The sequence below is a fragment of the Chrysochloris asiatica genome, unplaced genomic scaffold (genome assembly GCF_000296735.1).
Source record: "Chrysochloris asiatica unplaced genomic scaffold, ChrAsi1.0 scaffold00027, whole genome shotgun sequence".
Classification (NCBI taxonomy): domain Eukaryota; kingdom Metazoa; phylum Chordata; class Mammalia; order Afrosoricida; family Chrysochloridae; genus Chrysochloris; species Chrysochloris asiatica.
The window spans coordinates 15,496,289-15,513,276 of NW_006408545.1; the positions used below are offsets into that span (position 1 = coordinate 15,496,289).

A 16,988-nucleotide genomic window follows, 5' to 3' on the forward strand; every position below is an offset into this window, starting at 1 on the left:
TATTCTCTACTTTCAGCCAAGATCCATTGGACATCAGCAATGATATCTCTCGTTCCCCGGCCTCTTCTGAATCCAGCTTGAACCTCTGGAAGTTCTCTGTCAATGTATGATTGTAGCCGTTTCTGTATTACCTAGTGTCCCATATAGAAGGCCAGAATTCTACCACTGAAATACCACCACTGCCTTAACAGATAAGAGGTCATCAAAAGCCAGGCCTTAATGTATAGATCAAAATGCTGTGGGACTTCTGACTGAGGTTAAGGTTAGGACAGTGCAGCTTGCTAGGCCAGTGGCTCCCAACCTTGGCTGCCTCAGATTAATGCAAGAGGGCAGCCTGACCCCATCCCAGAGATTTTCACTCTGAAGCTCCAGGACTGGATCTAGGCATATGTATTTTGAGTTCCCCAGATATTAATGCAACCCCCTCCCCCAACCCTGTTTCAGAACTCTATGGAGGCAATGCCTCCTCCCTCGTCTTCCTACCCTTCAGCCTCCCTCTCACTTCCCAGCCAGGGGGTCATTTGTCTTCACTTATTCTCTCTCTGGCCTCCCCATCATTCTTCATATGACTGAGGTTATCCAGGATTCTTGTGTTCTGATCTGTTTTAAAATCTACTTTTAAGTATCCTGAAGGGACCATCTTCATTTTTTGATGTTTTCTTTCACACCACAAGGCTGCATTTCACGGCCGTGTGTATTTGCTGACTTAGCTAATACTTTGTAAGCTGTCTGGCGTATGTTCTCAGACATATGTTTTCTGGCACATTTGGAAGTTAGCTCATTCATCCTTACTCTCTCAATTCCTCTCCCAGTATGTGAACCAAGGTAACTAGTTATTTGACATTATTTGTTCCAAAAATGGTTTTATTACCAAAATTTAGTAGCATCAACCATTACACTCAAAGCTCATTTGAGAGCAGATGTCTTATGTCTTGCATCTTAACCCATTGTGCCTTTTTACCTGGGGAGTGAGCGTTACCCAGGCTTTGCAAAAGTTTCTTGCCGCTGCATTCTACACATGGCATGGCAGTGCAGTTGTATCAGGGGAACCTGACCCAGCGCCTTTGGGAACTAGCTACTTCTGTTCAACTAGCACATCATGTTCTGTCCAGTAGGAAAATTATTAATGTTTATCTTTTGGTTATGATGGGTCCAGCTTTCCCTGAATTTCACATCTTGCATGGGTGAATGAATGCTAGGTTAAATTTTTTTTTTTTTTTTTTTTAAAGTTTCCTTTGATTTGTTTCCAACTCATGGTGACCCCATCTGTGACCTTGTGAAAACAGATTGCCTGGCTTTTCTTCCGAGGCACCGCTGAGCCCATTTGAACTGCCACCCTTTCAGTTAGTGGCTGAACACGTAATCAATTATGCCTTCCAGGTACAATGAGTGCTAGCATGTCCATTTGCCCTGCCTTCTCAGACGGAACTTGAAATACAGAGAGGAAGGAAGGAGGCAGGCAGGCAGTCTAGGGCAATATGTCTCTTGAGAATGCAGAAAGAAAAAAGGTCTTAAAAAGGCACCCAATAAAGCCCGCCTATTCCTCCTGAGAGCAGCAGGAGAATGATGCCAGCCCGGACTCATTTTCTGCTGACACAGGCATTGATTGTCCTTATGCATTCATTCACGAGTGCTGGCTACGAATCCCTTCCTGTGTCTGCGGCTACCATTCAGTTAAGTCAGCCAAGAGAGTGCCTTGCTTTGAACATGTGGGTCTATACTGCAGTCGAGGACAGTCTTTGTGTGAGGGGCCACCAGATCCCTTCTAGAATTTGCAAGTTAAAAAATGTCAGTACCTCCAAATGTTTGAAGGATATGTCTGCCTTCTGTTATTTAGCTTTATTATCTATATGTGTCCTTTTTCCTGCACTCTGCTTTCAGTCTTTCAAAGAAGTGTCAATTTTTTTCTGTAAGCTCCTGTAATTCTCTCCCAGTCCCTAGAATATAAAAGCATCAGTGAGAGCTTGTCAGCTGATAGGAGTGGGAGTGTGGGTCTTCATGCGCCTGGTCTTTCACACAATGGAGCTGACTTGGGTTTGTTTCTAAATTATGTAAGGAAGGGAATCTGTTAATAGAGTGTTAAATGACACTGGGCGTGACCTTACAGTCTCCTGCATTTTTGTTTTAAACCAGTCTCTTTTCTAACCTTTCAAAGAAAGTGAAAGAAAGGAGGACAGTTGCCAAAGGCTGCCAAAGGAGCCCTGCTTTGCATGATTAGACGTTCTGAATGCCAGCTAGCTTCCTACAGGATGCCCCACTAGGGATGGGACAGAAAGGCAAGCCCCTCCCCACTTCCCCGCTCTGGTTCCCAAATAGACCCACGAACACATCTGCTCCCTGGAACTAGCTACATGGCAAAATGGCAGCTTGGTGAAAAGGCAGGTTCCACTCAGCGAGTTCTTTAGACCACGTCAGGTACTTTGATGTAGAAATAAATATTCTCAGAGTGTATTAGTTTTATCAATTTCTACGTAAGAAATTGCCACAGAATTTAGTAGCTTGACAATACACATTTATTGTCTCACAGTTTCTGTAGGTCAGGAATCCAGGAGTGACTTTGCTTTCAGGGTCTCTCAAAGGCGGCCATCAAGGTATGTCAGAGAGTGTAGTCACCTCAAGGTTCGACTAGAAGGATCTGCTCCCAAACCAAGTAGCATTGGCCGAATTCAGATCCTCACAGGCTATTGGACTTGCAGACTGTTGGCCAGAGTCCACACTTAGTTCCTGGTCATGTGGACCTCAGGGACTTGTCGGCTTGCTTCATTGAAGTGCAGGCTGAGGTTGCAGTAGATTCTTCTAGCGAGACAGACATCACAAACTGGTGTCCATCACCTATGCCATTTTCTGTTGGCTAGAAGCACGTCACCGCGAGGTCAGCAGTTCACACCCACCAGCCTCTCCTCAGAACCCCAAACAGGTCGGAACTGAGTGGTCAGGACTTAACAACAACAGAATTCCGTCTACTATATGCAGGAATCCCTGGGCCAAATGGGAAGGTGGACATTTTGTGCTGTTGGTGGTTAATTTCTATAAAGCCATAGGGTCCCTTTGGGAGACTCAGCCAAATGAGAAGACTGTGGGTGGGTGTAAGCAAGAGTGGGTGCCACGCAGAGGTTCATGGTAGGAGAGCAGGGGAGAGGGTTCTGCTTTCTGTAGCAGGACCGATCAGGTAGATCTGTATAAATGCCACTGCCAGGGCCAGTCTGTCCAGCCCTAAATGGGATTGCCCATTACTGAGGGAGGGTACCTCCTCTAAAGTCCCCAAGCTGCAGCAGGCATTTCCTACTACAGCTACATTACTATTATACTGTCAGGGAAAGAGTGATCTGCTCTACCCAGAGCCTGACGTGCACCCCTGAGTGGAAGAGAACTTGCATCAGCTAAAGGGTGTGTAATGGCTGCAAAGCTCTGCAGATCTGAGCTCTAATGCTGCCGTAGCTCTTTGGTTTGGGACGTGATACTACTATTTGTCTATTCCCAAGGATTCATTCAAAGGTTGTTCAGAGAGAAGTTCTTCAGTTCCAGGTTTTAGGGGAATCAAATCACGCTTCCCAGACCAAGACCACAGCGTAACTAAAACCTTATGGCTCCTGTTTTCACACATCAGTTACAACACTGCATCCTGTTATCAGTGCTGACAAGCTGTAGATTTTGAGAATGAGGTTTTAATGAAGGTTGAATTCCCTGGAATTAATTTCCCCTGGTGTAATAATCTCTGTTGATTTTGTTTTGTCAGGAGTAACCCTGTTTGTGGCCCTTTATGACTATGAAGCACGGACAGAAGATGACCTGAGTTTTCACAAAGGAGAAAAATTTCAAATATTGAACAGCTCGTAAGTTTGGAGAGGGAAGGGGAAGGATACATGCCTTTCATATTGGGAAAGATTTCTCTGTGTTTTCTGTTTGTGCCTTTTCGGATACCTGAAATGCTAAAAGAACGTTTGCTAAATTCGGTAATTCCTGGCAATATAATTTGAGAAAAGAAAAGTACAGTATTTTATGACACTGTATATTAAAGGAAGGAGTCCAAGTGTGGCTCTGTAGGATAAGTGCTGGACTTGCTAACTGCAAGGACGGCAGTTCAAACCCACCAGCCACTTCTTGGAAAATCTGTATGGCGCTGCTATGAGTTGAGGCAACTCATCGGCACTTAACATATCCAGGGAATGGAGCCCTAGTGAGGAAGTGGTTAAGCTCTCAGCTGCTAACCAAAAGGTTGGTGGTTCAGACCCACCCAGGAGCTCCTCAGAAAAAAGACCTATCGGTGTGCTTCTATAAAGATTACAGCCACGTAGTCCTCCTCTGTCACATGGAGTCTCTGTGCATTGACGAATGCCTGCTGGCACCCCACAGCCACAAGGTTTACAGTACTTTTTGGAGGATACCATAATAGCCCAATTCGAGACGCCATGGCATATAACAACAACAACAACAACAAAGTAGCAAAATTGATGATTTCTGTGTTCATTATTTGTCAAACTTGTGATCCACCAGCATCCCCCTTCCAACAAATCTGTAGTTTCCACAAACTGGCATGAGACTTGGCTACTCTCGCTATGTCTGCCTTGATAGTTTCTTCACATTTCAACAGTGGCACTGGCCAAAACCTCACATAAGACCAGCAGCAAGTTCCTTCTGTTTCCAAAACTAGTAGCCACCCCGACAGGTGGGGTTCTGTGGAGGTGAGTGAGAGCTGTGTGCGATGAAAGAACAAGTCCTCTCAGCCACTCCTGAACAACTGCCATGTGGCCAGTAGTCGGCAAGTTTCCAGAGTGACAGTGACTCGCTCTTCAAATTCTACTTGTAAAACCTCCGTTAGAAAGAATAAATATGGGGCAGATGTCCCCATGGTTTTCACATACTGCTTAGTAGTTAGGTTGAGGCAGAGTGCATGATGAGGGCCCTGTAGAAACATCTGGACGCCAACAGAAATGGGAGTGGGGCTCCCGTCAGCAAGACGGGCCTGCCCTCTTGTGACTGCCACCTAGGGACTGGGGCCAGACCAAATCTCTGCTCGGGTCTCCAAGCAAACAGGGCTTCACACTGGCAGAATCTTCAGCTTGCTAAGAGGAGGCATGAGGGAAGATGAGAGAGCCCCGCCCACACTACCTCCCCAGGATCAAGGTCATGGTCATGGTAGCAGGGAACGCCCCAGACCCAGAAACTGCCTCTTGGAAAAGTCCTCTCCCTCTGGGCGTATGCCACCTTTCAGCAGCAAGAACTGAATTCCTCCCATGAGAGGTCAGTAACTCATGGATGCACTGGACTTTAAACCACGAGGTCCGCGGTTCGAGCCCGCCACTTGCTCCATGGGAGAAATAAAGCTTCAGGAACCCTAGACAGACAGGATTGCTGTAAGTCAGAAATGACTGGCTGGCACTTAACAAGGCATCACAGGTTATCTACACAGCCACTGGGATTTCTGTAAAATTAGGGTTATTGTCATCACTAGGAGATGGGGGATGGGTTGGGTTTTTTTTAACATTTTATTGAAATGAATGCATAAAATTGCACATATTTTAAGTCTCACAATCTGAACACTCCCAGACAGCCCCCAAATTAAGAAATGGAACACTACCTACCCCCCTCAGGAGCCTCCCTCTGGTGACCTCAGGGATTGTTGAAAATAGTAAACAGCTCCCATTTACTGAAGGCTTGTTCTGTGCCAGCCTTGTGCTGAGTTAAAAATGGGCCCATCTAGGTACATGGAGGGGATTATAATCATTACAATAAGACAAAGTATATGATTTGTTGAATGTAAAACTGATGATCTGCCCTGTGAACTTTCAATCAAATCACAGTAAAAACTTTTTATTAAAAAAAAAACACAATTTACTCAAAGTCAAAAAGACAAAAAACTGGGCCCATCTATTCTTCACAACCACTGTCTGGGGCATAGAACATAGTCCACATCCTATAAAGAGTCCCAGGTGTGGTCAGGGACTCTCTGGATGCCCAGAGCTAGGGCATGTGGGGTGGAATCATGAGCTCAGTGTCAGGTATGGTCTTGGAAAGGTCCCTATACTACCACAAAAGGGGACTCACCCTACCAGTTGCATACAGGGTTGGAAAGGTTCGCTGCGAGGTAGACCAGGCAGAAGTTTGGCTTTGATCTGTTCTGATTTATGATTCCATACTGTTAATTACAAGGGCCAAGGTGGTGGTGCTAACCCTAAGGGTGGGCAGTTGGAATCTACCCAGAAGCACTGTGGAAGAAAGACCTACTTCCTTCCAAACAGTCTGTCATTGAAGACTATGGAGCCCAGTTCTACTCTAAAACGCATGGGGTCTCCATAAGTCAGAATCAACTCGACTGCAACAGATGAATCCTTTCACTAACTTTTAGATTCTGAAATATGCCGCTCTACTCCTTTTATGAAGCTCAGGTAGCATAGTGTTACAATTCGGCTGTGAACTGCAAGGTCAGCAGTTCGAAACTACCAGCTGTTCCGCAGGAGAAAGATGAGGCTTTCTGCTCGCTTAAAGATTCACAGCCTCAGAAACCCTGTACAGGGTCACTATGAGTCGGAACCAACTTCACGGCACATAACAACACTCCTTTTATATTTATATGCCTTAAATGCAAAGGTTGCTTAGAAATCTTGAGACCGTTTGTAAATTCTGATAGTTAAGAACGACTGAGGAGTTTTTGTTGTTGTTGTGTAGCATTGAGGCAATTCTGACTCATAGTGCCCCAATTGACACAGTACAACTGCCCCACAGGGTTTTCTCGGTTGTAATCTTCACTCCAATGGAACCACTCGGTGGGTTCAAGCTAATCTGTGTGTTGTTTGGAAAGCCCAGTTTTGCCAGTCACATTCATGACTTCTCCCATTGTTAACCCATGTAGGATCTGCCATGGCATCAAACTGACATTTTGGAGAACCGTCCAAGGAAGATCAGATTATCTCAGTCTCTATTTTGTGATTTGCATGTATGGCATTTGAGGTTTACAAAGAACTCTGGGCCTCTGACCCTGTTCTCTTAGGAGAAAATATTACTAAACGGCTTCTTCACCTCCCCCTTAAGCTCTTCCTTCTTGCCAGTGGAATTCCTTATCCTACATTGCCAATTAAATGCCCTTTTTCAAGGTTATGAGAGGGGAAGAAGTTTTGTAACCAATACAGTATCTTGAAGTCAAGGGTAATGACAGGGAAGAGAAAATCATGAAGGAAAAACAAAGCAGTAATACAACACCAGATGGCTGGTGCCGCCTGCCCCACCCACAGCCTCTCCCAGCCTCTGGCTCTCAGCCCCTGAAAGAGAAGGCGGAATGGGGCTCTGCTCTCCCGCACAGCTGCCGCACCTCCCAGCATGGGTGTCCTCCCACTCCATTCCCCTTTCCAAAGACAGAAGGGGCTGACTTTTTATTTCCAAGTGCAGCATAAACCATGTGATATACACGTGTCCAGAGCTAGGGATGCTGCTGGCCAGCACAATGAGGGGAACGGGGATCTCATGGACCTGTTTGGAAATGTACCACATAGTGCTTTGGACCGTTATTTAACTTGAATCTGCTTTGCAGAATACCTAAGTTCATTTCATTTCCTATTTGTATGTTTGCCCTGTAGAAATAGTGATTCTTTACAGTAGATTAAGTGTTTTGCGCAGAATTGGGTGGTGGTCATTGCCTAGGGTGGTGGTTGTGAAGCGCCTTGGAGTTGCTAAGTGTACTCATCATGTAAGAAGAAATGCTAGTTGAGAGTCCACTCAAACATCTAATCATAGTGTTATGGATATGCCCATCTGAAAGTAAGATGGGCAGTGGCCAGATTTAGAAAGAGTTCAGCATTTATAATGAAAATTCTCCATAGCTCAGTGGCTGGAGGCTGACTTCTGTTGGCAGATACCACTTCCTGGCTCTATCAAGGTTCCTGACACCTCAACTCCTGGCACCGCAAGTTCTGCGAACACCTTTAGGGACTGGGGTACACAGAAGATTTAAGGACCCACTCTTAAAATATATCTTTAACCTGGAGGAACCGAGGAAGTTGTTATAAAAGTCTAAAAGCCATTCTAAACCAGAGACAGGACTTAAATCAAATATTTGAATCAGAACAGGATAATAGTTAAAGAAAATCTTGCCAAGTCTGAATTAATTAAATAATAAGTTTTAAAGAAATACAGCTATAATGGTGTTTAGCCACAATAATTTAAGAAAGAAAAAATAGTATAGTAGAAATCCTGTTTTATTAAATCGACATAAATGATTTGTAAAGAGTATGGATTTTATTTCTAGGAGCCCTGATGGCCTAGTGAGCTAAGCATTGGGCTACTAAAACATAGGTCGGTGGATCAAACTCACCAGCTACACCTTGGAAGAAAGATGAGGCTTTCTTTACCTGTAAACATTTACAGCCTCAGAAACCAGATGGAAGAGTTTGGCTCTGCCCTAAAGTGTCATTGTGAGTCAGAATGACTTGATGACAGTGGATGGATATTATTTATTTGTGAGAAGATAGGCACCTCTAGGGTGTGGCACTGTGGGATTAAGCACTGGACCACAAGGTCAGTTTTAACCACAAGGTCAGTGGTTCAAACTCACCAGCCGCTCTCTATACAGGATCACTATGAGTCGTAACCAACTCAACAGCACTTAACAACAACAGCAAAGTGTGTTGAAGAGAGTCCTGGTATGGCACAGTAGGATAAGCACTGCACTGCTAATCACAAGGACAGCGGTTCAAATGCACCAGCTACTGTACCAGGTACCAGGGTCACTATGAGTTGGAACTGACTCGGCGACACTTAACAACAATAGTGTGTTGAAGACATTTTCATTTGCTCAGCAGACTCTCTGGAAACAGTATGTGAGGTTTACTATATGTAATATACATTGATTCTTGTCACTTCATGTCTCCTTTGATGGAAAAAGTGACCCTGGATAACAAAAGAGGAGTCAAGTATTTCTCTTGAATAACTGAGAATCCGTATGAGAGTAATGGAGTCACTTAAGTGAGACATCCATGAGACATGACTTCAGAATGAACTGGTAGCTGGGTTCTAATCTGTGCACACCTAGACCAAAGTGATATAGTTAACAGTGGCTTTGAGTTGGAAATTACTCACTAGTACCAGCTCAATTTAGGAGCTCTGATAGTGTAGCGGTTACGAATCGGGCTGCGAGCCGCAAGGTCAGCAGTTCGAAGCTACCAGCGGTTCTGCGGGAGAAAGATGAGGCGGTCTGCTTCCATAAAGATTTACAGCCTCGGAAACCCTGTGTAGGGTCGCTATAAGTTGGAACTGACTCCAAGGCACATAACAACAACAACCAGCTACTAAACAAGATGGGGTTTGTCCCAGCCTGCTACAAAACGTGCTAACATTCTGTCCTAGTTGGCATTCCCATGAACCTAAAACTGATGTTAACTTAATTTTTCCTTAGTAAAATCAGACATATTCAGTGTTGGTCATCTTGATTAAAAAATAATCCTCTGCTACAAGCACTTTTTTTTTTGAAAAAACCAAAACTATTTCTCCTCTCTCTTTGTGTGTGGAGCAGAGACTGAATAGATTAGGTATTGTTATTTCTATGGTGAAATGTCTCCATCTAGTGGCACTTCACAATAAAAGTTGTTCACATAAAGTAAAGGTCATGTGTGTACAAGACCATCTTCTTAAACACATGCAATGTTTGAAGAAAAACATTAACTTCTGTATATGTACTTAGATGATACATCTACAACTGCAAGTGTGTCTTTTGGAGGGACACAGAAATGAGACCAGTACTACACTGTTAACATTTTGAATTTCATGAAATCTGATAGGGTAGTAGTGAGGTGTAGGTTCCACACCATTGGTAACAGTTGAGCTCTTAAGTTCCATTGTGAGTTCACAAGTGTTTCAAAACTTATATATTTTTTGTTGTTAAGTGTGTGCCGTCGAGTTGATTCCGACCCATAGCAACCCTATATAGGGTTTCCAAGGAGCAGCTGGTGAGCCTGAACCACTGACCTTGCAGCTCAAATGACTTTGCAGTCTGACGCATTAGCCCACAGCGCCATACCAGGGTACATCACGGTTATTCTTTTCTATGTATAAAATATCATAAATCTCTGAACATGAAGTAAATTTAAGTTTATAAATGAAGGACTTTATGGGTATGGGAATAGCTGCCTTTCTCTTTTGATGGATTTATCTGTTAAAATTAATTTGATAGGATGAAAAACTTACTGGGAAACTTATTAAAATAAAAGTTTCAGTGACCATTGCTAGTACCCTAATTTCTTGTGGCCTATCCTGGTGGCATCCTGGTGTGGGGCTGTGGGTTAATATGCAAGACTGCATAGTCGGTTTGAACTGCAAGGTTGGTGGTTCAAGCTCACCAAGTGCTCCTTGGAAACCCTATACAGGGTCGCTATGGGTTGGAACTGACTCAACGGCACTTAACAACAAATCCTGGTGTGGTGCTCTAGAATAAAAACTGGACCGCAGCTTGAACCGCAGGGTTGGTGATTCAAACCCATTAGCCGCTCCTCAGAAATCCTATACAGGGTCACTGTGAGTCAAAACCAACTGAACAGCATTTAGCAACAACTACAGTCCTACATTAAGGCAGACGAAAGATGACGCTTTCCACTCCCACGAAGATTTAAAGCCGTGGAAACTCCATACGGGATCACTATGAGTTGGAATCAACTTGATGTTACTTAACAGCAACAGCTCTGCCTTAGGAGCCGTGACTTAAGCATTGAGCTGCTAACCACACAGTTAGTGGTTCAAGCCCACCAGTTGCTCCATGGGAGAAAGATGAAGTCTGCTTTCAAAGATGTACAGCCTCAGTAACCCTGTGGGGCAGCTCTGTTCTGTCCTGCCAACAATAGTGGGTTTTGTTTGATATCCTGTTAACTTGTTTGTTTGTTGTTTTTTTTAAAAAAAAAGTCACCAAGCACTTTTCCACAAGTTCATCTCTAACACATGTTGGCTTGTCACTGTGTGCTCTGTTGCTCTTCTACTAAATTCGATCTGGAGTCTTGCTCCCCTCACTCTGAGGTCTTTGGAGACTGGGACTCTGGAATGAAGCTTGAGTTGAATGCTGAAGGCTGGTTATTCTCCACCTAATCAAATCAGTCTGGGGAGGACCTTTACCAGGGCCAAAAGCCAACACATTTTCTTCTCTGGCTGAGAGCTTTGACACAGAGCCCAGCAAGAAAGTGATTTTTTAAAAAAAAGGCCTTGGATTTCTCTTGCTGCCTCTAAGGACCTAAAAAGGAGGGAGATCGGGAGCTGGGTGTCAGGCGTCAGGGGGTACATTTCAGCACTAGCAACCTCAAATGATTCAACAACAACAGTCCCCCACCCGTCCCACTCCTGATCCCAGGCTGGTCTGTGAATAATCAGTAGATGTCAGAGTGACAGCGTTAGAAACATCTAATCATTCATAGGAAACAGTACACACTCTATCCCTGCTCTTTGTCACACATAAAACTAAGTGAATAGAAGCATGTGGACTTTACCCACCTCATTTACTAATTTGTTTTCATCTGAGAGTCATGTTATAAGCCCCTTTCATGTTCTTCGCCCACAGCTTTGGGAGCCACACAGACTGAGATCATACTACTGCAGAGGACATTGATCAACATGTGATATAACTGAGTCGTACAAGTCTTACCCCTGTAATGAGATTGGTTTTTTTCTATGCACTTGTGCACACACAGCTACACCCAACCTTGCTCAACTCAGTACCATAAATATTTTTCCCCAGAACTTTTGGAAACCCCTCATCTTTGGTGAAATCACCTCAGATTGAAACTGCCTGAAGAGGCTTAACCTAATGTTGTTTTTACCACTCTACTTACAGAAAGGGCTTTTACCACTGGCTGTTGAGTCACTGCTATCTCATGGTGACCCCACATATGTCAGAGTCGACCTCTGCTCTGTAGGGTTTTTAATGGCTAAGTTTTCAGAAGTATGTTTCTAGGCCTTTCTTCCAAGGGACCTCCGAGTGGACTTGAACCTTCAGCCTTTCAGTTATCAGTCAAGTGCATTAACCATGTGCCCTGCCCATCCCAGGACTCTGCCAAAAAATAGATCTTCCCCATTTACTGGAGAGAAATGCTTTCCTCTCTTACTGGGCCTCCTTTCTTGGTTGATCTGCACGAATAATGTTTTACTCAGCTATGCTGAGACTGGATTCCCTCCCCTTTAGTCCAGGTCAGGGACATTTCCCAAGCAATGCCCCCTATCTGAAAAGTGGGAGTGCTGTGCCTCTAAAGGACAAGCACTGGACTGCTAACAACAACAACAACCACAAGTGAAAAAGTGGCCTCTATGACCAGGGCCCTGTGGTCTTAAGTCTCAAATCAGACCAGACACAAAGCTGGGTTCAGTTCAGAGTGTAAACCACCTGACCTTCACTGGGTGTTATGTTGAGTCTGGAGAAAAGAAGTCAGATTGGAGAAGTCAGCCATCTACCTACAACACAGAGGCTAAGAGTGCAAGACGTGAAAGCATTGGCTTACTCATTTCTCTTCTCTTTTTCTCTGCAGGGAAGGAGATTGGTGGGAAGCCCGCTCCTTGACAACTGGAGAGACGGGCTACATTCCCAGCAATTATGTGGCTCCAGTTGACTCCATCCAGGCAGAAGAGTAGGTTTTGTTTGTTTTTCACTTAGCTCCTTGCTGCTAAAAGTTAGTTGCCACAATAACTTTTCCACTAACACAATACAGATGTGAAAAGAAACTCACTAGAGTGATTGAAGTCTAAGAGTACGTGGCAGCACATGGCAGCGCTGCATTTCCCTGAGGTTTAGGCCATCTTGTTAACCATTATCTGTGTAATATTTGCACTGCTGTTAAATCCTTATTTTTCTTTATGCTTGCTCACTTTTTAAAAAACGTGTATTTCTTTTGAAATGAAGCTTTTTATCTGTTTTTTATCTGCATTGCTTGCCACTGATAGAAAGTAGCCATAGAAATACGATAAAATTCTGGCAAGAACATATTTGATTACCAACCCAATGTTCCAAGCTGCTGTTAAAAAGAGAGAACTACTTGTTAAAGATCAAGCTGAGAGTTTTCTTAGTGTGTCATCAGAAGCAGCATTAAAGAAGGGCAGATCCGGTGTGTGGCCCAGAACTCAGGAGGCACTATGGAGATGGATTTCAAATGGTCCTTCATTCCATTTGGGGTCTCAGTGGGTTTCTTTGATGGTAGACAGCAACCAGTAGTTTTCTGGCTTAAGGATTCCACAGGTAGCAGTTCAGGCCTGTGGTCACTAAGCTGAGGGAATTTTTAAAGAAACAACCCCTCTTCCTTCGTCTGGCCAGTGGAGACTAATGGGCACTTCCTAAGTAGAGCGCTGCCAGAGACACTTGTTTTCAGGTCCTAACTTCTGAACTGAGGTAAAGGGGGAACAGTCTGTGAGCCTGTAAGGTGGGACCCTAGCCACCTCCTGACACTGCAGGGATCTGCCATTTCTGGTCACATGAGCCAGTCTGGCCTGAGTTTAGCTGCCGGACTGTGAAGCCACCGAGCCCTCCAACCTTTGGCTCTGATACTTTTGTCATGGATTTTGTCATAGATTAAATTAAGGACTGCAAGGAGGATTAGACTCCACACCCTAGCCAAATCTCCAAGTGGATCATTCTCTGGTTCTTAATTCCTTTGTTTTTCTTCTAATGAAACCTCTTTTGTTTCCTGCTTTCAAATTCTCAATGGTTCTGAGTTCATTGTTTGCTCCTAGTGAATAAAAGGACCTTGTATTCAAATTTTATTTGGGGGTAGATTTGCAAACATCTTTGTGTTACTTCAAAATAAAAGATACCACCAAAATGTAGCATTACTTTGGTTTAACTGGGAAAACACCAGCTACGTACAAGGAGGCTTCAAAAAGTTCGTGGAACAATGGAACAAAAGGCTACTGAAATTTTTCCATGAATTTTTGAAGCTACCTCGTATTTATAAGGTCAACTTTTATTTAAGAATAAAACAGCATTTTTGACTGATACTTATGATTTTATATAGGCAATTAGTTACTATAATCTTAATACTATTGTTTCAGTACCATCCATTGTTCTAACTGCCCTCTTTTACTGCGGTTAGTATTGGCACAGCATTCTGATTGGGTTAGTGACACAAGCCCAGAAAATCATTTCTCACCCATAATTGAAGCGATTATCTGTATACTAACTAGTCCTTGGTTAGGAATCGTAGCACAATGTGGTAGCTTTAAAAATCAGTGAAGAGTTAACATCTAGTGTGTCTTTTCTCATCCTCACTGATGCTCTCTCATTCACAAAAGAATTCAGCATTGAATGCATAATAGCTGTGTTCAAGTAGAATGAATCAAATTTTTATTTTAGAAACTGGATCCTTTCACAGTTCAAGATTCTAAAAATTGTTCCTTTGAGCAGACTCCAATGGAATGTTCCAGCATGCTCCCTTGGGTCCTGGAGCACCTGCCGTTCATTCAGCATCTAGTGCTGCACTGTTACCTAATTGCCAGACAGTGAGGGTTTGCGAGGTGGAGGGAGTCAGAGATAAAAGACAAATAACTAAGGTCATGTGGTGACTTGATGTGCTGCCTCTTCAGGGGTGTCACTAATTTGTTCAGGGAAAATATGAAAATGTCTACAGCACTGAGTCATTTTTAAGAACACGCTCACGGATTGTGAGCAGATATCAAAGGCATACAGTAGTCAGTTCTGAGGCTGTGCCAAAGAGAAGACTTGAGGCAGATCACAACCCAGGTACTTGCCAAATGTTTTTTATTTATCCAACTCCTCGTACCTGCTAGATGAGAAGAGAAAATAAAAACAAGCATCTACAGGCAACAGTCATCTCAAATTAGGAGTAGTCGCTGCCATTTTTTTTTTCCTTCCTGAGTTCCTGTAGGTAGATATTTACTGAAGGTATCGTGTGTCTTTTAGTCTTTATTCATTCTGACTGGCCTTTGTTATTTAAACATGAATGATTAATGATCTTTTTAGACAGTGTGTTTTGATTTCCCAGGGGCTGTAATCACACTCAGAAATAGAGGGGTCTTATAGATGAGCGTGGGAAGGGGCTCCTGCAGTTGCCATTTCAAAACAAGGTCTTAGATGTCTCCTTTTTATGATGCAGGTGGCCCTTCTAACCCAAACCAGTTTTCCTGTCATCTCTGGGGGAAAGGAAGATAGCCCACAGTTCAAGTTTAGTATTTTTAAGGAGTGAAAGAGATGAATTTGAGGTAAAATCAGAAGTAGATTAAAAGAACTGGTTGAGGTAGGAGGGGAAAAAAATACTCACATATGAGGAACTTCTGAAACTTTGTGGGGAAATTCCATTATCTTTTACTTCCATTTTTCCACAAACTTTTCTTAAGGCAAAATTAGGAGTGAGAGGGATTGATTAATGGCTAAAGGGGCCTACCCTATCCCATTTTTAAAATAATAGTTACAAAATATGTCCTTTCTCTTATCTCATTTAAAGGTGGTACTTTGGAAAACTTGGCCGCAAAGATGCTGAACGACAGCTTTTGTCCTTTGGAAACCCAAGAGGTACCTTTCTTATCCGAGAGAGTGAAACCACCAAAGGTAAGAAAGGTGTTGAAGGACTTCACTTGGCATTCAAATCTGGGGATTAGTCCAAGGGGATAAAATGCTTATCTCTAATATACAAGGATTTACAAATGGCATATATCTTCCCCTCCTAGTGAGTGGAGTCCTGTTTCCAGTTTCCACTCCAGGCTCTAGAACTGCAGACAGTTCCAAATAAACTACAGAAGCTCCAAATCAAGGCCTTTTCCCCAAAACAGGGGTGGCTGTAGCTTTACTCCTCTAGGTACCCAGGATCATAGAATTTTCAGAAATCTATTAGAATTATGATTTTCTAAAACTCTTAGTTACTCGAGAGACCTGGTCATACAGGTGTTTTTGTTTTTTAAACACAGGAGGATTTTGCTTCTTTCCTTTCTTCCCTTCACTGGCCTTTTTGTTATTTAACAACTCATTAGAGCCCATCCTGGAGAGAGCAGCAAAGAAGGGAAACTATCACAAATGGGTTATCTGAAACATGTTGTTAAGCAGAAATCTGAAAATCTCATGTCTAAGGAGACCATCCTGAGATTTCTTTTGTGTGCCCTGTCCCTATAGCCACTGATGCCCCCTGGGTACTGTAGGCAAGGCAGCAAATTCAGCCCTGAATTTTGGCTGCTCTTGATGTCCCCAAAGAGGATTGGATCTTTGCTGTCTTAGACAATACAAGTGTACTTGAATAGAGGGTTTTAGGAGAGAGGGGGGAACAGGAAGCTTTCTGTCTCCAGGGTAAAGTCATTTTATTGCTAATATCTTCTGACATTTACAGGAAAGCAAGAGGTATTTTCTTCCTATGTACTGAGTGGAAATGTGTGTGTGTATGTGTCTCCCGTTGATAATTTATTAATCAGAATATTCAAGTAGATGTGCCCTAAAAAACAAATTAGTACTCAAAGTAATTGGAGCGACTAATGCTTTGCATTTTTACTTAGGTGCCTATTCACTTTCTATCCGTGACTGGGATGATATGAAAGGAGATCATGTCAAACATTATAAAATTCGCAAACTTGACAATGGTGGATACTACATTACCACCCGGGCCCAGTTTGAAACACTTCAGCAGCTTGTACAACATTACTCAGGTAACCTGAATTCTAACTAGATATGAACTGTCTGGATGCTTAAGGGTGTGTGTGGGCACAGAGGAGCGAAGGGGAAAGTGGTCCAACTAGTACATACACAGTCACTAGTAAAACATCTTGTTTTGTAGTGCCTACAAGTGGGGCTTGTCTGAGTAGGTTCTGATACTGTTGTGTTTTGGTTTTTATTTGTCAATTGTTGTTGTTGTTAGGTGCCATCAAGTTGGTACTGACTCATAGCCACCCTATGCACAATAGAATGAAATACTGCCCTGTCATGAGCCAACCTCACAATTGTTGCCATGCTTGAACCTTTTGATGCTGCCACTTTGCCAGTCCATCTCGCTGGGGGGTCTTCCTCTTTTTCTCTGACCCTCCACCTTACCAAACATGAT

The 16,988-nt window shown here is 43.3% G+C and overlaps 1 protein-coding gene across 3 annotated transcripts in view; it reads left to right on the forward strand.

The window, feature by feature from the left end:
- The window catches only part of FYN (FYN oncogene related to SRC, FGR, YES), a 298,246-nt gene that overhangs the window by 222,578 nt on the left and 58,680 nt on the right, over positions 1-16,988 (forward strand). For all 3 annotated transcript variants that reach the window (XM_006839921.1, XM_006839923.1, XM_006839922.1), the window contains 4 exons: positions 3,737-3,833; positions 12,489-12,587; positions 15,411-15,514; positions 16,447-16,596. In XM_006839921.1, the coding sequence (XP_006839984.1) occupies positions 3,737-3,833; positions 12,489-12,587; positions 15,411-15,514; positions 16,447-16,596 (450 nt within the window). The remainder of the gene's footprint in view (positions 1-3,736; positions 3,834-12,488; positions 12,588-15,410; positions 15,515-16,446; positions 16,597-16,988) is intronic.